The sequence below is a fragment of the Zootoca vivipara genome, chromosome 13, assembly GCF_963506605.1.
Source record: "Zootoca vivipara chromosome 13, rZooViv1.1, whole genome shotgun sequence".
NCBI classification, from domain to species: domain Eukaryota; kingdom Metazoa; phylum Chordata; class Lepidosauria; order Squamata; family Lacertidae; genus Zootoca; species Zootoca vivipara.
The window spans coordinates 48770604-48787796 of record NC_083288.1 but is presented as its reverse complement, the minus strand read 5'-3'; the positions used below and the strand labels follow the sequence as shown (position 1 = coordinate 48787796).

Genomic DNA, 17193 nt, shown 5'->3' with positions numbered 1-17193 from the left:
CCCCTTTGAGAGATCCTGCACTTGTAGGAGATCAAAAGTTGTTGCTGCATTTATTTAGTTTCATAACATAATAAATTAAAAAAAAACAATTGTCAAATTTAAAAACCTCTTTATTTCGAAAGTGAATGAAGCTGGTTGGCAGGAAGTTCCAGTTAACTGGATATCATTTGCAGCATTTTTTTTTAAAAAAACACACACACTCCAAACAAACCCAGAACAGGTTATGTGAAATCAAGGCTGTTCTAGGTGAAAGGAGTTTTTTCTTCTTCTTCCAGCCTGATCCTGTTGAGTTGGCTTAGTAGATCATTCCTTTGTTGTCATCGCGAGGCTTCTTAATCTTCTCAAAGTTCTTCAGGGTGATGTCGTAGACCACAGCCTAGGAAGGGCGAAGGAAGAGAGATATTTTGAAACGTAGTATTTGTGGGTGGGGGGCAAACAGCCTACCTCAGCCGCATGAGGTGCATAAAACTAAGGAGCAGGTACATGAAGCTGAGGAGAAGGTACATTTGAGCACACCCACCCAAAAACTCCCTCCCCACTAGCACATTCCCTGGATCCAGGAAAACAGGTGCAACAGGAATTTGCTATACAGTGGGCCCTCTGGATACGAATTAAATTCGTTCCGGGGGTCTGTCCGCAACCCGAAAAGTCCGTAGGCAGAGGCGCTAGGTATCCAGAGGGTCCACAGTATTGCAGACAGAGCTGAGAAATGCAATTCTGTGTTTGTAAATAAATGGCTAGACTCAAAATACCATAACTCAAAAGTCGGCCACTGCAAAACGTGGAGCAAACAGGAGCACTACTTCATCGGAGGTGTCGTTAACCTCTGGAACTCAGAGTCACAGGATGTGCCTGTCTTTTTAAAGAAACGTCATTTGTGGTAGGGTCCATGGAAGATGAGCACAAGAAGGGTGCTGGAACTATTTGTGCTGAAGCTAAACCACTGTGGCGGGCTTGCCCAGACTTTTCGAGATGGAGACAGGTTGCGTGGAGAGCAGGCTAGCTGGTGCCTACTCGCCTATCGTGAGTCAGCCTGTACAACGCAATAAATCGAGCGTTGCACATTCATGTTCCTTCCTGCGCATCAGTGCTCTGCTCATTCCTTGGATCCGAATGGCAAAAAGGCGAGCAGCAACGCAGATTTGCCCCCCTTAGCCCCGCAGCGCGATCACTCACGTAGATGTTCCTAAGCTCGTTGATCATGTATCGGATTTCGGCATACTCCGCCTCGTCGATTTCATGCACGAGTTGGCGGTAGTCGCCCTGCGAGCGACAGAGGAGGGAGGCGGGAAAGTCAACGTGAGAGATTCAAAGAACGCTCCCGAATACCAGTAGCAAGGGAGGGAGGGTGCTCTCGTGATCAGGTCCTGCCCTAGGGTCTCCCCACAGGCCACTGTGAGGACACGAGGCTGAACTAGATGGGGCACCGGCCAGATCCCAACGGCCTCCTCCTATGTTACAGACAGGTGAAACTCGGGAAAATTAGAATATCGTCGAAAACTGCATTTATTTCAGTAATGCAACTTATTGTTTGTTTATTTATTTGATTTTTTTACAAATGCTTTCTTTTGGAAATTCCACACTAATAAAGCAAACCGTTAAAATAGAATCATAGAATCATAGAGTTGGAAGAGACCACAAGGGCCATCCAGTCCAACCCCCTGCCAAGCAGGAAACGCCATCAAAGCATTCTTGACATATGCCTGTCAAGCCTCTGCTTAAAGACCTCCAAAGAAGGAGACTCCACCACACTCCTTGGCAGCAAATTCCACTGTTGAACAGCTCTTACTGTCAGGAAGTTCTTCCTAATGTTCAGGTGGAATCTTCTTTCTTGTAGTTTGAATCCATTGCTCCGTGTCCGCTTCTCTGGAGCAGCAGAAAACAACCTTTCACCCTCCTCTATATGACATCCTTTTATATATTTGAACATGGCTATCATATCACCCCTTAACCTTCTCTTCTCCAGGCTAAACATACCCAGCTCCCTAAGCCGTTCCTCATAAGGCATCGTTTCCAGGCCTTTGACCATTTTGGTTGCCCTCTTCTGGATACATTCCAGCTTGTCAGTATCCTTCTTAAACCTCGCTATTACATTTCATTAATTACATTCCATTTATGATTGACCCGCCTAACGACAAATAATTACAATCACAACAAATAAAGGCTTGACGTATCTTGCTTTCCATGTCACGCATCTATCTCATATATTGGTTTCACCTTTTAAGTTGCGTTACTGAAATAAATCCACTTTTCGACGATATTCTGATTTTCCGAGTTTCACCTGTAACCTTTGGGCTGTTCCTGCCACATGACTGAAGCAGGAAGGAACTTACCACGTGTGGACTTTTGGCTGCCTTTGACACTGCGTCGCCCCGTTCAGAGTAATACCTGGGGAACAGGAAGGAGACAGAGCAGAAGTGAGTCGATACAGAAGGTCTCCTCTTTTGAGGCTAGGCCCCCAAAGCAATGGCTTCAAGTTACAGTGGTACCTCGGGTTACAAACACTTCGGGTTACAGACTCCGCTAACCCAGAAGTAGTGCCTCGGGTTAAGAACTTTGCCCCAGGATGAGCACAGAAATCGGGGCGCGGCGGCAGCGGGAGGCCCCACTAGCTAAAGTGGTACCTCAGGTTAAGAACGGTTTCAGGTTAAGAACGGACCTCCAAAACAAATTAAGTTCGTAACCAGAGGTACCACTGTACAAGAAAGGAGACTCAGACTAAACATCTGTGTCCAGTTCTAAACATCTGTGTCCAGACTAAACACTGTGTCCAGTTCTGGGCACCACAGTTCAAGAAGGATACCGACAAGCTGGAACGTGTCCAGAAGAGGGTAACCAAAATGGTCAAAGGCCTGGAAACGATGCCTTATGAGGAACGGCTTAGGGAGCTGGGTATGTTTAGCCTGGAGAAGAGAATGTTAAGGGGTGATATGATAGCCATGTTAAAATATATGAAAGGATGTCATATAGAGGAGGGAGAAAGATTGTTTTCTGCTGCTCCAGAGAAGCGGACACGAAGCAATGGATTCAAACTTCAAGAAAGATAATTCCACCTAAACATTAGGAAGAACTTCCTGACAGTAAGAGCTGTTCGGCAGTGGAATTTGCCACCAAGGAGTGTGGTGGAGTCTCCTTCTTTGGAGGTCTTTAAGCAGAGGCTTGACAGGCATATGTCAAGAATGCTTTGATGGTGTTTCCTGCTTGGCAGGGGGTTGGACTGGATGGCCCTTGTGGTCTCTTCCAACTCTATGATTCTATGATCTGGAAGAACTTTCTGACAGTAAGAGCCGTTCCAAGAGTGGAATGGTCTCCTTTGGAAGGAGATGGATTCTCCTTCCTTGGAGGCTTTTAAGCAGAGTTTGGATGGTCACCTCTCCTGGATGCTTTAGTTGAGATCCCTGCATCACGGGGGGTTGGACTAGATGACCCCCGGGGGTCCCCCTTCCCTCTCTACCATTCTGTGATTCTATGACCTTTAGCTATTCAGCAGGCTGTTGCAAAGGCAGGAAGCAAACACTCTTATTCGGCCCTGGTTGAGACTGCGTTTGCGGCCCTGCACTCAGATCACCTCCTGAACACTCTGGGGAGTTTGGGGGTGGTGTCTGCAGCAGAGGAGAGACCCAAACACGCCCCCTTGACCCATGTCATCCTCCACACCTGTTGCTTGCAGTGGTGTCTCAGGAGAGAACTGGATCTGGCCAGCGGCCCAAAACCTTATCAGCCCCCCCCCCCTACTTGCTGTGGACTACGGTTGCTGCAGTTTCCAGCAATCCCACACAAGATGGGCTGGTTGGTTTGGTTATTTTTTTGCTCCAATGATGCTGAAGGAGTCATCCCCCTTTCGTTCGATCAGAGAGGCTGTTAACAGTGGCTTTCGATTCACCCCGCGGAAGTAATTTCAATTTACTGCCTTATGAGTGCAGTAGGAAAGCTGCACCCCCACCCCAGAACTGACCAACTGCAAGAGAGGTCAAATTTCGCAGGTCACCTTCCTTGCCCTGAAGCCCAGATCACTTTTCAGGTCTCCTTTAAGTCCTCCCCGTCCTGATCCCCGGGTCTTTCTAGGTCATATGCCATCAATCTCAGAAAATCACGGGGGGGGGGGGGACCTCGCACCCAGAAAGCAAAACCACTGCTTTTCAATTTGCTAAGATGAATCGGCGGATGGAACGAAGAGAATTTGCAAAGAAAAGGTACACAAGGGAAATTCATCATTTTCTTTTTAAAGGTAACAAGGAATGGCGGGGCGACAGGAATCAGAAGGACATTTTTGGGGTGTGAAAAAATTATATGCACTCAGAGTAACAGGTACATGCCCCCCAAAAACCCACCCCAAAACAACCCACCCCCCCGGACAAGAAACACAAATGGACTGACCGAAAAACCCCACCACCAACTTGGTGCAATTTTCTGTTGCAGCACCTTTTCCCAAAAAACGATGTATGAACACCTGTTTATACACCTGCGGTGTTGACAGCGCACAGCTCCAGGTGTGTGAGAGAGGGGGGTGGCACCCGTGAAAAGGCTTGGGGGAGGAGAGAAAGTAGGCGAGGGCGGCGGAAAAACCAATCCGGTGGAAACTTCCCATTAAACTTTTCAAATCGGCACACTAGGGATCACTAAAAGATTTCTGTTGCTTCCCGGGTCTCTTAAAAAACGAAAAACCTCAATTATGCATTGCATGGATTGTCCGCAGCCCTGTGACCTGGATTTTGAGTTAACAAGTTTCGGGCGTGTTTGCATCCACGCGCTCTCTCGCTTGCTCGTGCTCGCTCACACCCCTGCTTAACAACCAACCAATTTAGGGCATCCATGCAAAGTCCACGGTGCGAGCTCTCTGCCGCTCCCACATTTATAGCTCACCTTTGCTTTCTCTGCCCAGCTGCCAGGAAGCTGCTCAGCTCCACAGCAATTAGCTGCATCCAATACATTCTACATTTAAATCACAAACTCCACCCCCCCCCCAACTACCAGCACCAAGAATCCCCTGGGAACTATAGTGTACCTTTCAGAGTACTACAATTCCCAGCGGCCTTAACAAACCGCAAACTACGAACAGGGCAGATGGCCCCCAGTTCAGTCCTTGGCCTCTCCAGTTGAAAGGAACATCAGGTGATGGGAAAGGTCCGAGAGATCAGAGGAAGGCAACATTTTATATATTGCAAAACAAGGCCAGCGTTTTAGGCCCGGCAAGAGCAGCCAAGATGCCACCTTGTTTTCCAGCACGGCTTCCGCATCTTCCAGGGAGGCAGGCAGAAATCCACCAGGTGAAGCTTGCCCCATCGCAACACACACACACACAATGCCGTAAAATAACTAACAAAGGGATGAATTTCAGCCCTTTGTGAAGCCCTGTGTGTGAGATGGAAAGAGCTGGCTCCTCTCCTAAATTCCACCTAAACATTAGATTCCACCTAAACAGTAAGAGCTGTTCGGCAGTGGAATTTGCTACCAAGGAGTGTGGTGGAGTCTCCTCCTTTGGAGGTCTTTAAGCAGAGGCTTGACAGGCATATGTCAAGAATGCTTTGATGGTGTTTCCTGCTTGGCAGGGGGTTGGACTGGATGGCCCTTGTGGTCTCTTCCAACTCTATGATTCTATGATTCCTCCTCACAAGCATCTCCTTAAGGACTGGCGTTGCTCGGAGGACTTGATTCACCTGGGAGGGATCTGTGCAATCTTTGGATCTCAGGTCAGGGAGTTTAAGCCGCATGGAAGAGGAATTAGTTTCTTCTGGAGAGTCAGACAGAGGAGGGAAGGAGGGAACTGACTTGCCTCAACTCTACTTAGCAGTAAAATAAGCTCCCCCAGCGAGGCTCTTTAGCTGACCTGTGTGGCCGGTTTTAAATTGATAATCTTATGAATTCTTACAATCCGCTCAGAGGTTTTTACTACAATCAAGCAGTATCATAGCTGCCAAGTTATCCCTTTTTTAAAGGGATTTTCCCTTATGCTGAATAGGCTTCCTCGCGAGAAAAGGGAAAACTTGGCAGCTATGAGCAGTATATAAATGCTGTTCAATAAGAACCTAATGAGAACATGGTGGATCCATGAATTTGTCCAAACCCCTTTTAAAGCCATCCATTTTGGTGGCCATCATTGCCTCCTGTGGGAGGGAGTTCCGCAGTTTAACTACCAGTACATCCTGCATGAACAAGTCATTTCTTTAAAGGTAAAGGGAGAACTTGACAGCTATGCTCTGGGGTTGCGGAGCTCATCTTGCTTTACTGGCTGAGGGAGCTGGCGTACAGCTTCCAGGTCATGTGGCCAGCATGACAAAGCCGCTTCTGGCGAAGCACAGCAGCACACGGAAACGCCGTTTACCTTCCCGCCAGAGCGGTACCTATTTATCTACTTGCACTTCATGCTTTCGAACTGCTAGGTTGGCAGGAGCAGGGACCGAGCAACAGGAGCTCACCCCGTCACGGGGATTCGAACCGCCGACCTTCTGATCGGCAAGCCCTAGGCTCAGTGGTTTAATCCACAGCGCCACCTTTCTTTAATCTGCCCCAAAACTTCCAACATTCAGCTTGATTGGCTGTCCAAGAGTTCTAGCCATATTTGGGGGGGGGGTTACTTTCCCCCTATCTACTTTTTGTATCCCCTGCATAATTTTACAAGCCATCTCTCACTTGCATTTTCCTTAAACTTAAAAAGACCCCAAATGCCACAACCTTTCTTCCTAGGCTAGGGGAATCAATCTGATAATAAAGAAATAAATCAGTCCCTCTCAGGTCTAGGATGAGGGGAGTTTTAGCCCGAAACATAGAGGAAGTACATTGGCTACCCTTGTTTTAAAAGCATTTTAAAAAAGCGTTAAGAATGTTCCGCAGCTGTGAATTTTGCGACCGTGTGGATGACGGTACGTCGTATTCTTGCCTTCCTTGTCCTAGGCTACCGGCCGAGGCTGATGGAACTTGTAGTCTAAAACTTCAGACAAGCACCAGCAGCCCGTGTGGTCTAGTGGTTAGAGCAGGCTTCCTCAACCTCGGCCCTCCAGATGTTTTGAGACTACAATTCCCACCATCCCTGACCACTGGTCCTGCTATTTAGGGATCATGGGAGTTGTAGGCCAAAAACATCCGGAGGGCCAAGGTTGAGGAAGCCTGGGTTACAGTGTCTGACGTGGACCTGGGAGACCAGGGTTCGAATCCCCACTCAGCCATGAAGCTCACGGGGTGAACTTGGGCCAGTCACAGCCTCTCAGCCTAACCTACCTCGCAGGGTTGTTGTGGGGGATTAAGTGAGGAGCTCTTTGGAGAAAATTCGCCAAATTTCCCTCTTCCTCAGTATTTTTTTCCTTTTAAACCAAATATAGGGAAAAGGGAAAGTTGGAAGTGCTCTGCCTCCGAATTCAGACTCACTTGGCAATCTGAGTCTGGAAAGTTTCCAGCTTTGTCCGAGCCGAGGTCAGCAGTTCATACACTTTTTCCTGGAAGAGGAGAGAAAGATGAGGGTTATAACACAGGAAGTTTCCAATGCGATGACAGAGTCCAAGGAAAACGGACCAGGAAACGTGGCAAGGAAGTATTGGCTGAACAATAATAATTTCTGGGCCCAAAACAGACTGAATGTCTATGTGACATCTCTGCTAGCAAAGCGGCTCTTCTTAATCCCGGGTGTAGCTGCAGTTAACCGAGGAGGATGGCAATGCACTCTGCACATGCTCAATGGCACACACCACCGCTTTCAGATTCTCCCACTGATCTCTTGAGGTACGTGGTGCACCAAATGCCAGCTTTCTTGATAGTGCAGAAGATGGGAGCATTGCTTTCCTATGAAGGAAAATCATTTGGGGGCTGTACTCCCTAGCAGGTAGAGTCAGAGCCAGTGGTGGGTGGAAGCAGAGCCGAAAGACGGCAGGGTCTCTTTCGCTCGCTCTCTTTTTCTGGATGTAGGTAGGTAGCCGTGTTGGTCTGACGTAGTTGAAACAAAATAAAAAATTCCTTCCTGTAGCACCTTAAGAGACCAACTAAGTTTGTCACTGGTATGAGCTTTCGTGTGCAGGCACACTTCTTCAGATACACTGAAACAGAAGTCACCAGACCCTTATATATAGTGAGAGGGTGGGGAGGGGTATTACTCAGAAGGGGGTGGGAATGGGTGATTGGCTGATAGGAGTGGTAAACCTGTTGACAACTGTTAACGATTGCAATTGGTCTTACAGGAAAAAGCAAGGGGTGAGATGGCTAAAAATAGCTTTATCATGTATAATGAGATAAGAATCCAATGTCTCTATTCAGACCAGGTTTCACCATGGTTTTAAGTTTGGTAAAAGGTAAAGGTAAAGAGACCCCTGACCATTAGGTCCAATCGCGGACGACTCTGGGGTTGCGGTGCTCATCTCGCTTTACAGCTTCCGGGTCATGTGACCAGCATGACTAAGCTGCTTCTGGCGAACCAGAGCAATGCACAGAAACGCCGTTTACCTTTCAGCCGGAGCGGTACCTATTTATCTACTTACACTTTGACATGCTTTCGAACTGCTTGGTGGACAGGAGATGGGGCCGAGCAACGGGAGCTCACCCCATCGCGGGGATTCGAACCGCCGACCTTCCGATCGGCAAGCCCTACGCTCTGTGGTTTAGACCACAGCACCACCCGCATCCCTTTAAGTTTGGTAATGAGTTGCAATTCAGCAACTTCTCTTTCCAGTCTATTTCTGAAATTCTTTTGTAATAAGACAGCTACTTTGAGATTTGTATAGAATGTCCTGGGAGATTGAAATGTGCTCCTACTGGTTTCTCTGTCTTGTGATTCCTGATGTCAGATTTATGTCCATTTATCCCTTGGCGTAGGGTTTGGCCTGTTTGTCCAATATAGAGAGCTGAAGGGCACTGTTGGCATTTGATGGCATACATAATGTTAGAGGATGAGCAATAAAATAGTCCTGAGATTGTATGTTTGATGTTGTTGGGGCCAGTAATGGTGTTGTCCGGGTGTATGTGGCAGCAAAGTTGGCATCTGGGTTTATTGAGGCTCTGGTACCAGTGTCCATGTTAAGTCTGGTGGACTTTTTTTCCCTGGACTTACTCAAGCAACGAAGTAGGTGTGTCAAAAAGAGCCCCAGGGCCCCAAATCCCTCCACTCCTCTGGCTTAGAGGGAACTTAAATCATTTGGGGTGGCACTGCTGAGGTCTGTCACAAAAAAACCCATTCCATAACTATATACCTGTGTGCCTGTACTAAAATTGAGACCTGGTCGTATACTGTATTTTTCGCTCCATAGGACGCACCTAGTTTTTAGAGGAGGAAAACAAGAAAAAAAATATTTTGCTTTCTTAATTGTCCTAGGCATAGCAGCCAACTCCTAGAGGCCTAGGTGCCTTTGCCCCCCCCCCAATTAAATATTTGAGGAAGCTTATTTTGCAAAGGGGAAAATCTCCATTTTTTTTAGGATCAGCTCAAAGTTGTGCAGGTTTTTTTGCAAATGGTAAAAGCCCCATTTTGGGGGAAGTCAGCTCAGAGTTGTGCATCTTTTTTGCAAAGGGGGAAAGCTCCATTTTTTAGGATCAGCTCAAAGTTGCTGAGTTTCCTTGCAAAGGGAAAAAGTCCTGTTTTTATGGGGTTCAACTCAACAGTTCTGCAGCTTCTCTAGGAAAGGGACCCGACCCATTTCTGCAGTTTCCAGACAGATAATCTAATCAGCCAGTCACATGTCTCCCTCTGCAGACAACAATTGAGGCCTAGGCAAGGGGCCGGGAAGGGAGCTAGCTCTCTTATCTCCCTCCCCGATCTCTTGCAATCAGCTGCTGAGCGGGTTCCTCTTTCCCTCTTGTTAGCCTTTAGCTATTTCTTTCTTTCTTTCTTTTTAAAGAAAAAGCACAATCTGCCTTTAGCCCCTAGGCAATTCGGCTCCAGGGACCACGCACTCGCTCCATAAGACACAGAGACATTTCCTCTTACTTTTTAGGAGCGAAAAATACGGTAACATCCCATTTGGGCCCAGAAAAGTCACACAAACATGAGAACATCCTGTTCTCACAGTGGCCAAACAGATTCCCGATCTGTGAGACCCTTAAGTAGGACCCAAAAACAAGAACGCTCTCCTCTCCTGCAGTTTGCAGAAACTGGTCTTCAGAAGCATCATAATTGTATTATTGGTACCCTGGCCATCTTCTCCTCCAGGGATCTGTCTATTCTGGTTTCAACACTGTCAACAAACACACACACAGAGAGAAAAGGTGTTCAGGGAGACCTGTGGGCCCAAACTCACCTGGACCGCAACCCCAAAATTATTGCCGTCCTCAATGCGCGGCACCAGGAGTTGTAGCCACAGCGAGATCTGGGGGGAGAAGGAGGGAAGAGAGCACGAGACTTTGAATCTCAGGGTGGTGGGTTCGAGTTCCACGTTAGGCAAAAAGATTCCTGCGTTGCAGGGGGTTCGGCTGGATGACCCTTGGGGTCCCCTCCAACACTAAGCAGGGTGATAGGTCAGCATGTCTGGTTGTGCAAAGGGGCGAGCGGCATGTGACCCGTTTCCTCCAGACTCCTCACCACGTTCAGCTTCTCCTTCGTGCCCTGGATTTCGGGCTTCACGCGGTTCAGCAGGGCGGTGATCTTCTCGTTGTGGCAAACCGGACCGCAGGGGGGCGCTGGCGGAGAAGGAGGAAGAGGAGGAGAACCTCAGAGGCATCACGCAAAGGCCCACCCTCAAAGTGGCGCCAACAGACGCCATCTTGGAAGAGAGAGAAGCATGGAAATAAGGCCTCCTCTCTCAAGCAGTAGTAGAAGAGGCATTTTCCCTTTGTGTAAAAAAGAAAGGGGGGGGCGGAGCTCTTCCAAGATGGCTGGCTGCCAAGAGTAATTGCCTTTTATTTATTTTTTAATAACCTTCTCCGGATTAAACGGGACTGGGGGCAGGCCTACGCAGCTGGTAACTGTGGCTTGTGGCCAACCAAGTTCTCCACTGAAGTGAATGAACCTATGTCAGCCATGCCCATTCATTTCAACGGGTCTACTTGGATAAAATCCAGTTATCTTTCCTTAGCCTCATCTTTCAACGGAGGCCTATCGTCCAAGGCCACCGCCTCTACTTGATAAAATAACAAAATCAACGAATAAAACAAATTTTGAAACATTTCCCTCAGAGAGCTGCTATTTCCCAGAGTTCCCTGGGAAGGTGGGTTGACCGTTAAACCCCTCTGTGAAGGGGAACAGGGGCCTCCTAAGTACCCCGAACAAAGTACAGATCCCAGAATCCTTTGCAGCTGTTCAAAGTGGGGTGAGACTGCTTTAAATGCATAGTGCAGACGGGGCCTGGCTAGTAAAACATGGCAGAATGCGGCCCACTGGGACACCTCTCGCTATCCATTTCCACAGAAAGGCTTCAGAATGTCTCCCTGCCAGACATCGCAGGGAATCCTACGTACCTTTATCCTCATCCTCCGATTTTTTTGAGTCCTTCTCTTCCTTTTTGGAATCCTTTTCTTCTTTCTGCACCAGGAGAGAGTGGGAATAAAGGAACGCGATCACAAAATGCACAAGGGGAAGGCAAAAAGAGAATCACCCACCAGCACGCATAGTGTTGGAAGGGATCCCGAGGGTCATCTAGTCCAACCCCCTGCGGCGCAGGAATCATATGTCTGACATGGGATTCGAACCCATGACCCTGAAGTTAAGAGTCTCGCGCTGCACCGGCTGAGCTATCCCAGCATAGAGGGGTGACTTTTTACAGCCTGAAGGCCACATTCCCTTGTAGGAAATGCCAAAGGATGCGGGATGACACATTAAGAGCTGTACCAAACTGCCATGGCTTCCCCCAAAGAATTCTGGGAACTGTAGTTTGCTAAGGGCGCAGAGAGCTACAATTCCCAGAGTTCCCCTCACAGAGCTACAATTCCCAGAGTTCCTTGCGAAGTGTGGCTGACTGGGAATTGCAGCTGTGTGGGGGGAACAGGGGTCTCCTGACAACTCTCAGCACCCTTAACAAACTCGAAACAAACTACAGCTCCCAGAAGTCTTCGGGGGAAGCCATGACTGTGATACCCCAGTGCTTTAAAAGCATTGTGCAAATGTGGCCACAGAAACTGAGCTTTCTCCTTCTTTTTGGCAACAGATCGGAGAGAAAATGTCCTTTCTCCAGCCCATCACAGGTAGCGGAATCTGAACCCGCCACCCACCAGTCCGCAACTGTTTCCCTGTCGCCTGGGAGTTTACTGATTTCCTTGGGCAGAGGAAGGAAACGGGAAAAGTGGCCTGCAAAGGAAATATATCCCTTTCTCTCAAGAACACGTCCTAACTTCCCTTCGGATCGCCTGAACGGAGAACGACAGAGTTGGCAGAAGCAAAAATTATCAATTTAAGCCCTCCAACAAACCAACTAAGGGCATCATCGCTAACACATCCTAGAAGACACCCAGTGAAACATAATTATAGGGATGGGAGATCTACCTAGAGATTATGCTCTTCGTGACAAAAGGAACGGGGAAGGGAGAGATATAAATACCCCACAGCCCCTGGCATCTCCCCGTGGGGCAGGGAGGACTAAATTCAAAGCACTGCTTAGCAAGGAAGGAAGGACGTACAGCTGTTAAGATCGGCTCCTTCCAGCCCTCCGGGCAAGAGAGGAAGGTATTAATTAAAAGATAGGCGTAATATTAAGGTCAACCACCCACAAGCGTCCTCTCAACTGGGATAGTCCAGTTGCACACACACACACACACAAAGCTGGATGTGGAAAACTAGGGCACAAAGTGCCGCCCTCTCCGCTCGGGAGATGAAGGATCGAGGTTGATGATCCGCCTCGCAGGGTTGTTGTGAGAGCAGCCTCAACGGGAAGGTTTGGAGAAGCGAAGGCAGGGAGGCAAAAGTTTGAGGCACGTAGGTTTCGAACGCAGCAAAAATACTGCACACGGAAAGAGATTCCGTGTAGGACCAGAAATGGGGGGGACCGGGGACCTGTGATTTGCTGGGACTGGATCTGTCGCTGCCCCACAATCTCGAAGGTCCAGACCCCCAGCCCCAACCCAAACCCCCTGCCCCACTCGCCTCCCGCTGCTTGCGACGCTCCTCGTCCTTCTTGGGGTCAGGGATAGGGATGTCTAATTCGACGCGGAGCGAAAGCAGGTCTGAGACATTCAGCTCGGGGGACTAGGGGGGAAAGAGAGAGAGAGATATGAAGAAACAGGCTTTGCAATTCCCCATTTCTTGTTGCTGCCCCCAACATCTGAGTCTTGGAGCAGGGTCTTCCTTAGATATTATTATTATTATTATTGTTGTTGTTGTTGTTGTTGTTGTTGTTGTTGTTATTATTATTATTATTATTATTTCAGTTGATTGATTTAGAAGACCTTGCTTTTATGTTTTGCAATTTACCTCGCCTGGCCGGTTTGAGACTTTTTTCTTCTGTAAAATGTGACCGAAAAGTGCAAATAATAAATGACAAGAATAATTCAATTTATTAGTCCCTTGGCGTATGATCATTAGAAGAGCCTGCAGGATCAGGCCGGTGGCTCATCTAAGTCTAGCATCCTGTTCTCACAGTAGGCAACCAGAGGCCTGTGTTTGGGAAACCTGCAAGCAGGATTTGAACTCAAGAGCCCCCTCTGGCTTCCGGCAACTGGTATTTAGAAGGATTTCTGCCTCTGTCTGTGGAGGCAGAGAATAGCCATCATAGCTCGAAGCCGCTGACAGCCCTATCCTCCTCCATGAATTTCCCCAATCCTCTTTTAAAGCCATCCAAGTTGGTGGCCAACAAACTCTGCCTCCTGTGGCAGGGAGTTCCATAGATTATGACCTGCAACTTTTGAAGAAAACAAAGCCTAAAAAATAAAAGGAAGGGGGGGGAAAACATATTTAACAGAATTCAGACAGAACCCCAATGGAAAAACAGTGGTGACATCAACCAGCCGACAGCAAGCCATCATCACCAAATATCTGGAAAAGCAGGTCAGTTTTTAATCTGGTGTCGGAAACATGATAAGGAAAGAGCAAGGGAAACATTCTACCGGTACATATTATTATTTAATATTATTTATTTGATTTCCAAGCCACTTTCCCTCCCAGACAGAAGGCAACTGGGAAGCTCTGTTGTTTTGGAATTTGGTTTAACCTGCTACCATTTCTAACTGACCCCTACGAATTTCACCCAAAATCATCCGAGCTCCGCAGCTTGAACCTGCAGTTCACACAGGGAGGCCATTTTCCTGGTCTTCTCTCCCACGCATCTTCCTTCATGAGGACTAGTAGCTCAATCCTATGTGGGTCAGCCAAGAAGTCAAGTCCTAATGAGTTCCTCAGGACCTCCTCCCAGGAAAAGTATGTCTAGAATTGCAACCTGGAGTCAATTTAAGCCCAGTCTTTCAGTAGCAAGCAATCCTCTGTTCCTAATACTGTATTAGTTTTGATCCTTTCATAAAATTGTAGATCAACAGCCATTTCTGATTCTTTTCTTGTCCTCCCCCACATTGTTCCATTCCAAGCCCTTTAGATTTCAGAACTGTTAATTCTGAAGTGTCCAAAATCCCATTTGGTTCTCCCAAATCTTGGGGGAAATCTCAGCTGATCATTTGTGACAATCCCCTAGCCTCCAGTAATTTCCTATTTTTGTTTTAAAGGCTGGCTGCAGAAAACCATTTGCAACCCCCCACGCTGCTTGCATTCCAAAAACCCACAAGGAAGTTTTACCTTGAGAAAATTACTGAGCTCCACAATCTTTTCTGGGAAACGTCTGGCAACAAGTTCTTCAGCCTTGGGGTAGATAGAGGTTGCGGGGGAGAGAGAAAAGGGCCTTAGACAAGAGAAATATCGGAGGACAAGTGGAATGAAAACTCTGGCAGATTAAAAGAAAAGGGGGAAGGGAAACAGATGCACATTCGCATAACCGTCAAAAATAAATAAAAAATAAATGCAAAGTCACAGAAAGACGCTCCACTCTGTGGAGGCCTAAAATCTTAGCAACAAAGCTTATATTTGGTACTATGGTGGCTGGTCTCTGCTTACTTACTCGAAAGGAACTAGAATCTTGTGCAGTTTTGTGGTAAAATCCAAAGCAGGACTGTTCGGAAATTGAAACGTTCCAAAGATGGTTTTAGCTCCTTCTTATGCTTTAATTTTATGTTAAACCACTGAAGCTAAATTTAATTTTTTTTAAAAAAATAATTGAATATAAAATGAAAGCTATGACAGCGGGCTCAGAACTTGCCTAGAGGTTACACACATTGAGACGGGAATGTGGCCCCCAAAATCCCAAGCATGTGGGAATTGCACTCTGCACGTGCTCAGTGGCTAACTTTAGCTCCCTGTTGCTCTGGGGTTTCAACCATGTCAGCCGAGGTAGGCTCTGGGGCAGAGATCCAGTTTGGTTTAGCCTTGCCTATTCCCCTTCCTAAAAGAATAAGCTTTGGGGGTGACTGTAGTAAAACCCACAGAGTTTCTGGGGTGCTGGAGGGGGGAATAGTAAAGGAAAAAAGACCCTGTTGCAAGGTGGTTTTGAGCCTCTCACCTGGGCACACAGCTCCTTCTTGAAGGAGTTCACCTGCACAGCGGAAAGAGAGAGAGAAATGAAACGATGGATCGAAAAAATGTACAGAGTCAGGACAATAGCCGGATGCGTCTGGGCCCCACGCCAGACCCTCTGGGGCAGCGTCACCCGATCTCGCAGCGCACCTGTCGGCCTCACCGCTTGGTCTGCCGCCTGACGAGGCAGAAAACAGGGTTCCCACACAGGTGCCAAGCACCTCCATCCAGAGTAGACCAACCCACCTTTCCCCCTTCCTCCAAAGCTGCCGTCCTGCGAGTTTGGGGACAGGACTCAAAGCTCCTTTCCAATTTGGATTTGAAGTACCCCCCAAATCTCTCCCCCTGTGCTCCCCATTCCGGGCAACCCCCCTCGAGCCCCCCTCCCTTCTCCAAACCCTCCATTAGACAGGGCAAAGGTGCCTTTGCCTAGAAGGGCGGGTTAGAAACCCCCAACAGAGGGAGTCTTTCCTCCGTCCCAGGCTCCCCCCGCCCCCCGCAAAAAAGCGAAAGTGAAGGGGAAACCTGTTGGATTTCCGCCTGCCGCGTTTTGAAAAGTGGCAGGAGACTTCCTCCTGGCACATTCTGCCTCTGCTCTTGTAGTCTCCCCTTAAAAAAAAAACCTCCCTAAAATTGAGACCCCACAAACACACCAGCCTCTCCATGACCCCCCACCCTCTCGCCCCCCCCCAGTTATTCCACTTTACCTTTGCCTCGCACTCCGGGGGAACCTCCAAAGCAGCCATGGCGTCGGGCTCAGCCTGCGCAAAACTGGAGTGGCGGGTTTTGGGGTTGCAACAACAACAGCGCTCGGCCGAACCCCAAAAAACCCCGGGAGGCGAAGTTGCAAAGCGGCGACGCGGGTGGCTGGGAGGGAGCGGCTGTGGCAAGTCAGGGCATCAAAGCGAAAATGAAAGGGAAGGGGAGGAAAGGTGGGGACGGAACGCGCACGGGGGTGGCAGGGACTTCCCACGGCTGGAAGGGGAGGGGCCTGCCAGGCAGCCATTCAACAGGGGCAGCTTCTCCTTCTTCTCAAGCAGCGCTGCCTGTTGCATCTCCGGCCGGGGTTCAAAGAAACTCAGCTGGCAGCAGCAAGGCTCGTTTTTGGGGGAACCCACCCAGATGGGCGGGGTATAAGTAATAAAATTATTATAATACTGTTATTGGGGGGGGGGGTGAGCATCTGCTGGGCATGCAGAAGGACTCCTGAAGTTCTGTCGTCAACTGAAACCCTGAGATGCTACCATAGCTGCCAAGTTCTCCCTTTTTTTAAGGGAAATTCCATTATGCTGAATAGGCTTCCTCGCGAGAAAAGGGAAAACTTGGCAGCTATGGACGCTACCAGCCAGTGCAGGCAATGCTTGCTGAGCTAAAATAAATACCATGTGTCTCAGAAAATAAGACGTAGCCATAAAATAAGCCGTAGCAGGATTTTTTAAGCATTCAAGGAATATAAGCCATACCCCGAAAATAAGGGTATGTACTAAAAAGAAAGGGGTGAGGGTGGGGGCAGAACTTGCCTAGAAGTTGCACTGTGAAACGGGAAGGTGCCCCCCCCCAAAAAAATCCTGTGTAAGGCAGCTTTTTACACCCTCCCCATCTTTGAAGGAATGCCGGGGGGGGGGAAATAAATTTTACTCTTTTTAAAAATAACTTTTTAATATACTTACACACCCTATACACCTCCAAGGAGTTCATGGTGGCAAACCATGGTTCTTCTGTCTCCTGCTTCCATT

General features: G+C 48.2%; 1 protein-coding gene across 1 annotated transcript; it reads right to left on the bottom strand.

Moving 5' to 3' along the window:
- Positions 1-89: 89 nt before the first annotated feature.
- Positions 90-16383, bottom strand: PSME1 (proteasome activator subunit 1). Its single transcript, XM_060281864.1, has 11 exons — positions 16165-16383; positions 15444-15476; positions 14627-14689; positions 12989-13090; positions 11371-11434; positions 10496-10593; positions 10215-10283; positions 7363-7430; positions 2334-2388; positions 1177-1263; positions 90-376 (listed from the first exon to the last, which is right to left on the bottom strand). The coding sequence occupies exons 1-11, from the start codon at positions 16201-16203 to the stop codon at positions 296-298; spliced, it is 759 nt and encodes a 252-aa protein (XP_060137847.1). The 5' UTR covers positions 16204-16383; the 3' UTR covers positions 90-295.
- Between the last annotated feature and the right edge of the window lie 810 nt (positions 16384-17193).

What these genes read in the sequence shown, in the direction of transcription:
- PSME1 (XM_060281864.1), bottom strand. Translation starts at nt 16,203, where the DNA reads ATGGCTGCTTTGGAGGTTCCCCCGGAGTGCGAGGCAAAG. An exon ending in CGAAGGAGAAGCTGAACGTG is followed by an intron (nt 10,284 to 10,495) that starts GTGAGGAGTCTG and finishes TTCTCCCCCCAG; the next exon opens with ATCTCGCTGTGGCTACAACT. An exon ending in TTCCAGACTCAGATTGCCAA is followed by an intron (nt 2,389 to 7,362) that starts GTGAGTCTGAAT and finishes CCTGTTCCCCAG; the next exon opens with GTATTACTCTGAACGGGGCG.